Consider the following 12,686-nt stretch of genomic DNA (forward strand, 5'->3'; position numbering starts at 1 on the left):
CTAATCCTGGGTAGAAGGTACAGAAGCCAGGCCGCAAACCTGCAGTGCTCAGACTGTTCCTTGACAGAACCTGTGGGTGGAGGAGAGGAACGGGGCCCAGAGATGCCAGCAGGAAGAAAACCCCAGTGCCCGACTCTCATGTCACAGCTCGGTTATCTTCGTGACCCCTGCTACCTTATCCTCCAAACAAATCAGATCCGGATTCCTTTTTCAATAAAATTTTATTTTAAAAAGAAAATATAAAGTGCTTGGCTTTAGGGCTGGGGAAAGAGGAAATGGTCCCCCTGAGTTCACACCATTTGGACTTTCCCAGTTCAGTTCCTCAGAGATAAAAGAGGGTATATCTCAAAAATTAAAACAAACAAATAAAAAAATGGCTAAAAACCAGCCAGACACCATGAGGAGTTGAAGGACATACCATCACAGACAACCACTAAGAATTATCACCGAGGGAGGCAGGTCCATAGTGTGGAGAATGAGTCTCTTTCAGAGAAAATAGGAAGAACCGAGCAGAGAGGAGGAAGGTAGGTCTTCCAGGCTCTGCACCAGGGACAGAGCGGCTGCCTGGTCCTCTGGACGCTCTGCCAGTAAATGCCGAGCAAAGGCCTGCTCCATCTGCGCCAGAAGAGGTGGGAAGAGGGCATCATGAACACAGCAGGGCAGCCACCACCCCTGCCCACCCCCGGGCCCTTCTCCTGGACCCCCTCGCCTACACAGGCAGCTATTCTCACCCTGCCCTGGACTCACCTGAACTGAGATAAGACTCTGTGGGGTGTGGCTGGGGTCAGGGTCCTCCTCTAAGAAATTCAGTGTCACCTGGAACTTGGGTGGGGGGCCCAGGCCCCGGAAGTACCTCTCCAAGTCTGAAAGAGAGAAGGTAAGAGTTGGAAGAATAACAAGAGAAGGGAGAGGGCCATAGGCAGGGAGGGAGGAAACAGGGAAGAACCCATAATGGAGAAAGAGAGGTGGCAGTGGGGCCACCTGGAGATGAAGGCCAGAACAGGAGCTACAGGGTCACAAGGCTGCTGCCTTGTGCAGGAGAAATGCTAGGACTAAGTGGTACTCACCCGTGTGCAGACAGGAAAAAGTACTCCTTCCTCCAGCAGGAAGTACTTAGCGGTAGCCGACTCTACACCACCTGACATGTTCACTGCTGGGAGTTTAGTGTCTTCTCAGCAGCAGCCTTGGCTGCTCACACACATGTTCGCACACCTTGGTTGCCTGCTCATACTATCTTGCCTGTGTCAGGGCACCCATGGCCCAGGAAACACTCAAGCTCTGTGTCCCTGTACTCCTGGCCCCACTTCCAAGGCCAGATTTAGAGTTGAATGGAGGCAGGAAATGGAATTCCAAGTGTGGATGGGAAAGGGGCAATTTGAGGGGATGCCTGGAGTGTGGTAGGGCCAGAGTGTGTGACACGTGTCAGCTCTCCTGAATGTGTGGGCGTGTGTGCAGGAGAGGCCCACGAGGTGCACCTTCCCATGATTACTGCACTCGTCCATGTGATGGTGCTCTCTGAGCTGTGATGCTCTTGTGCTGGACTCCACCTGAGCCTCATCTTCCGCGGCATGGACTGCGGAAGGAAGGCTGCCAGGCAGCTGCCACGGCTGAGCACAGGGCCTCCCAGGATGTGCACCAGCAAGTGCAGGGTGCCATCCATGGACTGTGATGGTGGATCTGCTGGCGGAAGTGCAAGGGGAAGAGTACAGAGAAGACTAACGGGGGTGGGGGGAGGTCAGGAGCTGGGCTGCAGCAACCTCACCTCTGCAGAAGTGGGCGGTTTTGAAGAGCTCCACATACTCGTTGCTGCGCAGCTTATGTGGGCATGGACCAGGTGGGAACTCGGGCGCACTGTAGGAGATGCTGATGGGGCAAAGGTTCTGAACAAAGAGGCCTCTGGAGTTGCTAGCCACCAGGACACCTCTCTCGAGCTGGCTCAGCAGGCGCTGGGTGGGTCCTTGCAGGCTGGGCTTGGGAAATACCACTTGCTCCATGCTGCACTGGGAGCTGGAGGGCTCGGCCACCAGGCGGCAGTCCAGGCTCTGCACCTGGGCCTCGCCCACCACGTGCCCATCGTAGATGAAGGTGAGCATCAGGGAGTAGTCTGTGGACAGAGAGCGACCGACTGCACCAAGCGCCTCCCCCCAAGGGGACATAGACCTGGTCAGCATAGGCTCTGGGGAAACAAAGAGGGGCTCTTGCAAATCCAATGTCCTCGTTTTGCTGCTGAGGAACATGAGGCCCAGACAGGAAACCAGGCAAGGGCTGGGGAGGACAAAGCAGGCTGTGGAGCGGGGACAGCAGCTACACCTCCTGAGTTTAGGAAGGCACCGTCACTCCTCATCCTCATTCCCCTCAGCCTCCCCAGCAAGGGGCCTCCTGTCAGACTTTCCTACCACTCGGGAGAGTAGCCAACAATCAGATTCCCACTGGGGCCTCAAGGCTTAACGCTCAGGGTCTTACAGTCTATAAGAAAATCCAAGAGATTTGGTTTTTCTACAGAAATCCATGTCTCAAAGTGGATTTCCAGGGAACAGAATGTATAGGGGGTATTTCTGAGGAGCAAGCTGCTTGGAGTCTGTAGCTGGCCAGGTACACTGCCTAGAAACCAGTGCCTCTGTCTGGGTAAGGTGAGCCCAAGTCGCTGCAAGCCTGACATTAGATAATGCACGAATAGCCACAGGAAGGTGACCTGTGGCGACAGGGAGCAGGGATAAGTTAGACGTGCTAAGTACCTGAGCCTGGAGGGGGCAGAAGCTCCGGAGACAACGGGTCTCCTTGGAAAGGGGCCTCATTTGTGTCTGCGCCTGGAAGGGAGAAGAGGCAGTCATTTCAGAGTGGGACTGGAGTCCAAGGGCCAGAGGGTGTGGCGTGGGGGATGACGAGAGGCGCGGAGGTGGTACCTTCCTGAGGCTCAGGACTGTTGCTGTTGCTGCCGATGCTGCTGCATCCGGAGTCTGAATGGCCTGCTGCTCCATTGGCTTCTACCTTCTCCTGTAAACACGGTATCTATTGTTGACCCCTTTTCCCCCCAGTTGCTGTCCTGCCCTCAGGCCCACCCAATCCCCTCCCCCAGCTCTTACGTTTTCGAGGGAGTCCTGAAGCAAGGCAGGACTGAGTATACAGTTCTTTGTGGTACCCTCATCCTCCTCCCTCTTAGGGGACACTGAGCTTCGGTGTCTCTTTGAGGGCGATTTCTGTGTTGCTGGTGCGGCTGTGAAATGTAGTTGAGGGGGAGAGAGAGGTCAGAGCCTTAAGGGGGTCAGAGGGTAGGGGAGAACTAGGAGGTAGTGAAAGGATGGGCAAGCCTGGGCAGGGAAACCAGGGTACCAGAGTGGCAGCTCCCCGAGGATAGGGACAAGGTAGAACTCTGACTGCGGGGCCTGGATTTGCAATGTCCTCCCTCCACGCTCCCAGGAGCTCATCTCCACCCTTCCCCCCTACTCTGCTTATTCTAGGGGACACTCACCGAGGAGGGTTCCTGGTGGCAGCAGCCGATACACCTTGTAGGGCTCAGCCCCATCCCTATGGCTCTTCTCAGGAACCTCCTCAAATTCCGGGCTCTTGTTGAGAGCACAGCGTAGACGAGTCTTCCAGATAGCGGGGCCTTCTGTGTCTCCCTCCTTGTACTTTCCCTTAAATATTGCCCAGGCCTAGGAAACAGACGAAGTGCAGAGAGGCATGTTACAGACCGCAGCTGACACGCCACGGGGCCAGCTTCATGGATGTGCAGCCTGAGCAGCTGCACAGGAAGGCTTGTGCTGGGTTTATGCTCAGTTGTTGCCACTCTGAAATCCTTAGTAATTTGCGCATTTTCATCTTGCACTGGGCTCAGACAGTCATGTAGCTGGTTCAGCCCTCTACTCTCCCCTTTATCTGACACCCAGGCAGGCACAGCCCTTGGGCATCAGTGTCCACTCCATCCCTCACTTGGACGGGGGTGTTGGTCCCAGGCCCATTCACCTTGAAGAAGGCGGCATCCTGGTCCTCCCGGAAGTCCTGCTTGCCTGCATGCTTCCAGGGAATCCGGAACATAGTCTTAGCTTCATCATCCCAGCACACCCCTGGGAACTGTCCACTCTCCACTTGCTCCACCACCCAGTTCCGGAGCTTTCGCGTGCAGCGTGCCCGGCCCGATGCCATCCTGGGAATAAGAGCAGCAGGCAGCATCAGTAGAATCAACCAACCCTTTGGGAGGAAACATCGGCTGAAGTCTTGGCCACTTGGTTTGTATTCTGGCAAGGGCCCCCAAAGAGCCCATCCATCTTTTTCTCTAGCTCAAAATACTCTTGAGGCCAAATAGCTTTGTTTCTGACATTACTGGCAATTACCAAAAATTATGCTTTTTTTTTTTAACACCCCAAGCTGTGACATCTGGAAGGAAACCTTAGGTACTGGTCTTAATTTTAAGACTTTTCAGGAATATGCCCTGGCTGGGTAGCTCAGTTGCTTAGAGCATAGTCACTATACACTAAAGTTGCAGGTTCAATGCTGGCAGGACACAGACAACAATCAACCAATGAATGCATAGATAAGCTGAACAAATCGATGTTTCTCTCCTTTCCTCTTTCTCTAAAATCAATACATTTTTTTAAAAAAAGCACTTTTTGGGAATCCACTGTTTGGAAGAGAGAATTTCCTTGATGTTCTGTTCCTGGTGAGAGGCTCAGTCTAGATCCCTAAACATTTGCAGAGGCGTCTTCACCCACCATCCCCAACTGTCCTATGACCCCCACCACACCCCTCTGCTTGCCCCTAAGGGTAGGTGGGGCAGGGCAGGGGGCAGGGGCGGAGCCAGAGCGGAAGTAGGCAGGGCCAGAGGCAAGAAAACAAACAGGGCCAAGTGCCCTGGGGCCAACAGCCTCCTTCCCCTAACCCAGCGGCAGGTCCTCTGGGCCTTTGCCTGTAGCTTGGGACACAGACCCTGGTCAATCTCTCACTCAGGCCAACCTCCCGCTTCCTGGCTCACAGGCCTTTAGTCTATCCCTCAGTCTAGCAGAGGGGACCCCAGGAAACCTCACCCTCCTCCCAAGTGGCTGGGCCTTCCAGCTTTATACCCAGGCTACCACCAATTCTTGGTTGATCTTACCTGAGCTGCTGTGCAGGCTGCCCCAGGGCTCAGCTGATCTCAGCTCAGCTCCAGGCTGGGAAGCTTCCTGATAACTCCGCCCTGTTTCTACAGTCCCCTCCCTAAGTTTCACTTCTCCTCCTGGGAGGTCCGTTTCCCCGAAATCACGTGGCCTGAGTTGCAGGGCAATGAGTGGCCACCAGGGGGAGCAGCATTTGAAAATCTCAGCCGCAGGAGGAACCATCAGAGCGCAGGCTCACTCTCCTTCCTCCCTCAGCTACTCCTTGCTTGTGTCCGGCCATCTCTGTGACACTGCTGCTTCCCCAGGGAGGTCCCGGTGTGCTGGTCTGTCCCCAGGGCGTCTGGATAGCTCTGTACCACCTAAGCATCTGTTCCCTGACGGTGCCTGCTTAGTACCTATTAGGTGACCTCAAGTATCAGCTGAATTTGATGAAAGGAAGAGAAGCAGGGATGGAGGAAATCAGCCCAGGCCAAGTGGCTGGACAGGGGGGACCTCCCTTTGTCAGCCATGGTATCAATTCCTTTCTGGTCCTGGGTCCAGGGAAGATCAAGTGGTGGGCTGCAGGGGCCCTTTCAACAAAGCTCTGTTCACCCCCCTTTTTCCCTGGTGCCCCCAGATAGTGGGGTCAGGAAGAAGGACCACCAAGAAGCCTGGGCAAGGAGATGCCTCTTTATTGGTGCTGGAGCTGTTCCTGAGGACGTGGGACCCTCACCAGGACCCTCGCCCTCAGCTACTTCCTCCTGCGGGGTATACTCTGTCCCAAGGGTACCTCTTCCATCAGCTTCTGCAGAGAGAGAGAGAGAGATGATGATGATAATCCTGGAGGCCTGGAGCTCAGACACAGACTGGACAGGGGACTTTCAGAGCACAGGATCAGAGGTGAGGTTGTGGGGGAAGCTTCACCTGTAACAAGCGGGCGTGGTAGGCAGGGGCATCCTCCCCAGCCAGTGGCTGTGGGCGCACATGCAGGTAGCGCTCGACAGCTGTCTCCAGCTCCTCCACCTTATACAGAGTGGCTGGGTCCAGTGAGTGGGCATTGATGAGGCTTACAAGATACTCTTTGTAGTGTGCCCTGAGGAGATTAGAAGGTGGGAGATTTGTTCTTCTGTTTGGCTAGTAGTAACTGAGTGTGCCCAGGTATACTTGGATGAATAAGATTGACAACCTTCACCTGTGAATGCATGCCAACCTGAGCACATTGCTTGCTGCTACCTATCCAGGCCCTTGTCCAGACAGCCCCTCCCTCCTACTCCTTGCAGGACCTATTGCTCCCAGAGACCCACTTTATTGCCTGGGCACACCCTCAGTACTCCCCAGCATCATGCTCCCAGCCTGGCACCTACTGGCAGAGGCCCGCATAGCCAGCTGGCGTCTCCTTGCCACAAGCTTCGTCCCGGAGCCCATTGGGAACCTCCTTCTGCTCCATCACTCGGCAGCCACCTATGGGTAAGGGCAGAAAAAGATCCTTTGTTGGGAAAAGGCCACTGAAAACCAAGCCTTAGAGAACTGGGAAGAAAGCAAGGGAGGCAGCCTCCAGGGAGGGGCCGGGGGACAGGAGCCCCTGCTCAAACAGTGGTGGTGGTGGGGGTACTTAGAGATGCCATCATGGCAGACCAGCTCTGATACAAAAGCAGGGACCTTGTTGCCCTGCTTTTATCCAAGCTGCCTTTTAGCCTATAATCACATACGCCCTGAGACAGTTCTTTTGTGACTTAGCCCTTGCATAGTTAACTTATTCTGTGAAGGTCTTACTCTGTGTAGATGGTAAGAAGTAGGGTGTATTAGAACCATATGTAACATCTTTCTGTTGCCCTCATGGAACCTAAGACAGTGCAACTAGCAAGTCTCAGTAAATACTCACTGAACTAATGAAACATTAACCTTTGGGAATGGGAGAAGAAAGTTAGTATCAAGGTGCTAGATGCTTTAATGTGGCCTCATGTAAAATAGTCGAGCTGAAAAGTGAATATTACCCCCATTTTACAGAGGAAGAAACAAGGTTAACTCGCCAATGGGCACAAAGTCAGCACAGGATGAGTCTTCAGCTCAGAAGCTGAAACTTCCCCTATACTCACTGCACAGTGTGCGCCCAGCCACCCTCTCCCCTCCTCCAAGGTTTGTCCCGACCGACACTCACCTCCAGGGACTGCCCGGGCCCCCGCTGGGGGCTCTGTGTTGAACATGACCTGATTGTCCTGAGAAGGAGCAGATGGGGGGGTGTTAGGTTATCCTTGATGCCAGACCGCTGGATCCTAGGTCCTGCCCCCTCTCCTGGGCAACCTGCAAACCCAGGCTGGTTGGCCACCCCTCACCTGTAGCAGCTTCTGGAGCCGGAGAGCACTCCAGTCCCGCAGGTAGAAGAGGCAGTCTCGGGGATGGTGTCCGTGCAGGGACTTTTTCACTCTGCAGTTAGGGTCTGGACATTTCTGGCAGAAACCCAGATAGGAGAGGGGAAGTTGGAGACTGTTGGGGTCCTGGCCTCTCAGGAACCCCTGCATGAGGGGTGTAGGGGTGGGGGTAGATGGAGACACTGGAGGGTCTGGAGCAAGCAGAGGGGAAAGGGGACAGAGAGAGGTAATTTACACCCACCAGCCTCCTCTTCTCTTCCCCTGGGCTGCTCCTCAGTGGCCTCTACCCCTCACACCCATTGGCAGCCCCCTACCCTTTTATCCCTCCCATCCCCATTCTCTAGGCTCACATTCTTGGCGTAAAAGGTATTGTAGCATCCACTGCAGAACTGATGGCGGCATTGGGTGCAGTGAAAGTGCATGCAGCCTCCTCGGGCCAGTGCATACGAGAACTTGCACTTGGGGCAGTCTGCAAGGAACAGCAGGTCAGGGTTAGGGCTGCCACTGCTCCTCGAGGCTTTCAGGAAGAGAGCCACTGGCAACGATAGATTACTGGGCAGACAGGGCTAGTGGGGCAGCCTTACCAATGCCATTTTCCTGAAGGTACATCGCCAGGCCCTGGGCCTGGTATTCTGGGTCATTGTTGCGTTTCCAGTTCTGGAAATCCTCACAGCTCCGGCCCCGGTGCTGCTCCTCCCACTGTGAGGAGGAAAGCAAGAGTCACATAGGAGCTCCTAGGCCCTTCTTGCTGGCCCTTCTACTCCTATCCAGTGTCCCAGGCTTAGTTTATGGCACTGCCATTCACCATTTGCTCTCATCCCAAACTGAGGGGCCAGCCTTGGGGCTTTCATGTCCTCATACCACCATAGACTCACCAGCAAGTCTTGTTTCCAACACCCAAGCCGAGCTAACACTGTAACCATGTCTATTCGCAGCCCTGACCTTTCTCTTCATCCTACTGTGACCATCTTCCTCTGGGCCAGGTCCGGTCTTGCCTCAATTACTTGCCTCAGTTACTAGTTTCTCTGCCTCCACTCAGACTTCCCTATGGTTCATCTTCAACCTTGCAGCCAAAATGCCTTTGAAAGTGTAAGTCAGGCAGCCCTAGCTGGTTTGGCTCAGTGGATAGAGCCTTGGCTCTCAGACTGAAGGGTCCTGGTTCAATTCAGGTTAAGGGCACATGCCTGGGTTGTGGACTTGATCCCTAGTGAGGGGCGTGCAGGGGGCAGCCTATCAATGATTTTTTTTCCCCTCTCATCATTTCTCTCTCTCCCTCTCCCTTCCTCTCTGAAATCAATAAAAATACATTAAAAAAAGAGAAATCAATAAAATACTTTAAAGAACGTCTCTAAACTCTTTGGGGGAAAAAAGTGTAAGTTAGGCAGCTTCAACAGAATAGGGAGTGTCCTAGTTTTGAGGTTTGGTGGTAGGATCTCAAGGTTTTTTGCTTTGTTTTAAATTATTTATTAATTGACTTGAGAGAGAGAGGAAGGAAGAGAGAAACACTGATTTGTTGTTCTACTTATTTATGCACTCAATGGCTGACTCTTGCAGGTGCCCTGACCAGGGATTGAACCCACAACCTTGGCGTATCAGGATGACACTCCAACCAACCAAGTGAGCTATACAGTCAGGGCTCAGGGGCTTATTTTATTGTGTCTCATAATATAGATGCAATTTTTTGGTATCAAATATTAAAGTTTTTAAAAGGTAAATGAACTCGTATCACCCTTTGCTTGGTCTTAGGATGAAAAGCAACTACCTTCCTCACTTGGCCCCAGGCCTCTCCTGATCTGGCAGCTCGCTCCTCTCTGACTGCCTGCCACTCTCACCCCTGCTCTTGAGGCTCCAACCACACACTTTCTTCTGACTTTGGCCTTTCCATGTGCGGTTCTTTCTGTCCCAATAATCTTTGCATAGTTGACTTCCTCTTCTTCCTCTTAATTTTCAGGCCTGAGCTTAAATTACACCATTTTAGAGTAGACTTGACCTCTCTATCCTAAGTAGGTCCATTCCATTATTCCTAATCTCAGATTCCTGTTTATTTTCTTCACAGAACTTATGCCTTTGTATAATTATGCTCTTTCTCCCTCCTTCATTTTCTTTCCTTCCCTCCCTCACTGCCACCCTTTCTCCTTTACCTTACCTTTCATCCCTCCTCCCTCCATCTTTCCTCCCCTTTCATCCTTCTTCCCCCCTCAGGCTGCTTCTTCTATCTCCCTCATCCTTCCTTCTTCTCACCCCTCCTCCCGCCTAGTCTGTCAGCACTCTGAGCCCGGAGCTCGTGTCTGTTCTGATCTGCAGGATCCCCCGAGTCTAACAGAGTACCTCCAGCGTTCAGCAGGTATTTCTGGAAGGACGGATGTGCCTCACCTGGCGCTTACAGCGTACACAGAAGGTCTGGCGACACTGGGGACATGTTGCCTCCAGCTGCTCACGCTCGTATATGAAGCCAAAGGAGCACTGTGGGTGCAAGAGCATAAAGCTATCCGAGGCCTGACTTGGCACCACCCCTGACCTTCCCTTCAGCTCTGCTGGGCAGGCCACTTACCTGGGCGCACCACAAGAACTTGGGGTCCCGCATGAGCACAGCCTCAGTCAGCTTCTTATGGAACAGGGCATAGGCATCTGGCTCCAGGCTCTCTCGAAGCTGGGGACAGAATGCAGAAGTGGTGGGTGGGCAGGGTTCCTAGTCAGAGCCCAGGGCACCCTGAGTTCCAGAATCTGCAGTACCTGGATGTCAAGAGTAGAGAAGTAGCTGAGCAATTGTGTGTCATCGGTAAGGTCAGGGCGGCCACAGGCAGGGCACACCATATCAGTGATGTGCTTCTCCTTCAAGGCGATGGTGAAGTGCTGACGGAAGCAGTCAGGACAGATGGTGCATTCACAAGAAGTCAGAGCCTGCATCTAGAGGGTGAGCGGGGAGAGAAGGGGGTCAGAAACCACAGCTGCCAGCCTGAGGAAGGGGATGTAGCCAGGTGTTCATTGAGAAACCACTAGTTAACAACTGGGCAGGGGTAGCAGCCTCATATGCCAACAAGTGCCAGGCAGGCAACCTAAATGTCTGAAGACTGTCAGGTGGAGGAAAACAGACAATGGTACACCTAAGGTAAATTAACCAATGTCCTCTAAAGGCATTCACATCAATTAAAAGCGAACACATATGCCCAACCAGTGTGACTCAAGTTCAGGGGTCCTCAAACTTTTTAAACAGGGGGCCAGTTCACTGTCCCTCAGACCGTTGGAGGGCCGGACTATAGTTTAAAAAAAAACTATGAACAAATTCCTATGCACACAGCGGCGGCAAAAACACCCGGCGGGCCAGATAAATGTTTTTGGCTGGCCGCATGTGGCCTGTGGTCCGTAGTTTGAGAACCCCTGCTCAAGTTGGTTGAGCACCGCCCCATGCACAAAGAGGTTGCTGGTTCAATTCCAGGTCAGGGCATATGCCCAGGGTTGGAGTCTAATTCCCAGTGTGGGGCATGCAGGAGGCAGTCGATCGATGTTTCTCTCTCGTCAATGTTTCTATTTCTCTCTCCCTCTCCCTTCCTCTTTCTCTAAAGTCAATAAAAACATAAAAAAGCCCTAGCCCTAGCCCTAGCTGCTTTGGCTCAGTGGATAGAGTGTTGTCCCACGGACTGAAAGGTTCCAGGTTTGATTCCAGTAAGGGCATGTACCTCAGTTGCAGGCTTGGTCCCCAGCCCTGGATCAGGGTGCTGCAGGAGGCAACCAATGGATGTGTCTCTCTCACATTGATGTTTCTCTCTCTGTCTCTCCCCCTCCCTTCCATTCTCCCTAAAAATTCAATGGAAAAAATATCCTCGGGTGATGATTAACAAAAACATTTTTAAAAAGCTAACACACAAATAATCTTGAAATGACAAAATGACTGAGATGGAGAACAGACTAGTGATTTCCAGGTGACAGGAGAAAGGGACAAAGTTGTGTATATACAACTACAAAAAGGCAGCATGAGGTAGTTTCTTTGTGGTGATGGAACAGTCTGTACCTTGAATTGTGGAGGTGGTGGTGGTTAAATGGGTTAAAATAGCACAGAACCACATACACACACATCCATGGAAAAAACAAACTAGGTCTGCAGTCTAGCAAACAATGTATACATGTCTATTTTTTGGACTCCATCTTATACTATAATTATACAAGAAGTCACCTTGGGGTAAGGTGAGTGAAGAGCACACAGGACTCTACTATTTTTACAACTTCCTATGAATCTACAATTATTTTATATATACACAATTATTTTAAAATAGAGTAAAAACAAAACAAAAAGTATACCAAGTGAGCCTAACTAAATTGGACTGTATTTAGCCAAAGAACTGCCAGTTTTCACCTAAAATAAGTGGGGGCTCAGGAGATGAGAAGGGGCCGTTTTCTACAAAATGGATTTTTTTAAAAAGTTACTCCTGTTAATTTTATTACTAGTGGCCCGGTGCATGAATTTGTGCACATTGAAAAGAAATTAATTAGAAGAAATATTTTAATATCGCTATTCATCCTTTCTCTATAATAGAAGTGTCAACCAAATTCACGATCGACAATGACAGATCAAAACACACGCATGCGATTGGCGCTAGCGAGAGCTTTATATGTATCGACATATATGAGTCAACTTAGCCTTTTATAGATATAGAATAAATTTGCTTAATTAGACCTGCTTTCTCATTTAGCTAAACTTTTTCCAGTCCAGTGAAGCACCCCAACTTCTCTTTCAGGTAATTGTCAGCAACACAACAGTAAATATCAACACGAAGCAGATTATTATTGTACATCACGCAGGGAGAACAAAGGGTAAAATATATTCTGTGCAATGAGACAACCTGAAGTCATTTTCAAGGTCCACTATTTCTTACTTCTTTTCAGTCGGGTCAAGTTTCTAAACTTTATAATCTCCATTTTCCGGTGAATGAAAAGAAAACAGGATTCCACCGAGTCTCCTATCTACCTACTCCAGGACTTCTGTGAGGATCAAATGAGATGAGGCACAGGAAAACGCTTCACAGACATTTGGTTACAGTGTGAAATGTTTATACTTGGCTATAAAGCAAGTCGTGTTCCTGGGCTGAAGAAACTGCAAGGAGGCTATTTGTTGCTAGGGAGAGGAAACCGGGTGTTGCTATGTGATGTCATTACCTGGATGGACACTTAGCGTATTAGCCATATATATATATATATATATATTATTGCTTTTCTTATCCTCACCCAAGGATATTTTTTTCCATTGATTTCT

General features: G+C 51.2%; 2 protein-coding genes across 5 annotated transcripts in view; both read right to left on the reverse strand.

Moving 5' to 3' along the window:
• Positions 1-202: 202 nt before the first annotated feature.
• Positions 203-5,642, reverse strand: IRF9 (interferon regulatory factor 9). Of its 2 annotated transcripts, XM_005859591.2 has the most exons (9): positions 5,090-5,642; positions 3,964-4,144; positions 3,470-3,653; positions 3,084-3,214; positions 2,904-2,994; positions 2,736-2,807; positions 1,763-2,104; positions 748-863; positions 203-615 (listed from the first exon to the last, which is right to left on the reverse strand). In XM_005859591.2, the coding sequence occupies exons 2-9, from the start codon at positions 4,141-4,143 to the stop codon at positions 487-489; spliced, it is 1,245 nt and encodes a 414-aa protein (XP_005859653.1). In that variant the 5' UTR covers position 4,144; positions 5,090-5,642; the 3' UTR covers positions 203-486. The 2 variants fall into 2 exon arrangements, with proteins under 2 accessions (XP_005859653.1, XP_005859652.1); XM_005859590.2 differs by lacking the exon at positions 5,090-5,642 and having other exon boundaries at positions 3,964-4,495.
• Positions 5,643-5,745: 103 nt separating this feature from the next.
• The window catches only part of RNF31 (ring finger protein 31), a 12,564-nt gene continuing 5,623 nt past the window's right edge, over positions 5,746-12,686 (reverse strand). For 2 of the 3 annotated variants that reach the window (XM_014534279.1, XM_014534278.1), the window contains exons 12-21: positions 10,172-10,345; positions 9,990-10,088; positions 9,812-9,901; positions 8,023-8,137; positions 7,789-7,907; positions 7,403-7,516; positions 7,228-7,285; positions 6,434-6,530; positions 5,994-6,162; positions 5,746-5,874 (exon numbers count right to left, since the gene is read on the reverse strand). In XM_014534279.1, coding sequence (XP_014389765.1) covers positions 5,821-5,874; positions 5,994-6,162; positions 6,434-6,530; positions 7,228-7,285; positions 7,403-7,516; positions 7,789-7,907; positions 8,023-8,137; positions 9,812-9,901; positions 9,990-10,088; positions 10,172-10,345 — 1,089 coding nt within the window. In that variant the 3' untranslated portion in view covers positions 5,746-5,820. The other variant, XM_014534280.1, reaches the window with a different exon arrangement.

The sequence above is a fragment of the Myotis brandtii genome, unplaced genomic scaffold, assembly GCF_000412655.1.
Source record: "Myotis brandtii unplaced genomic scaffold, ASM41265v1 scaffold1279, whole genome shotgun sequence".
NCBI lineage: Eukaryota > Metazoa > Chordata > Mammalia > Chiroptera > Vespertilionidae > Myotis > Myotis brandtii.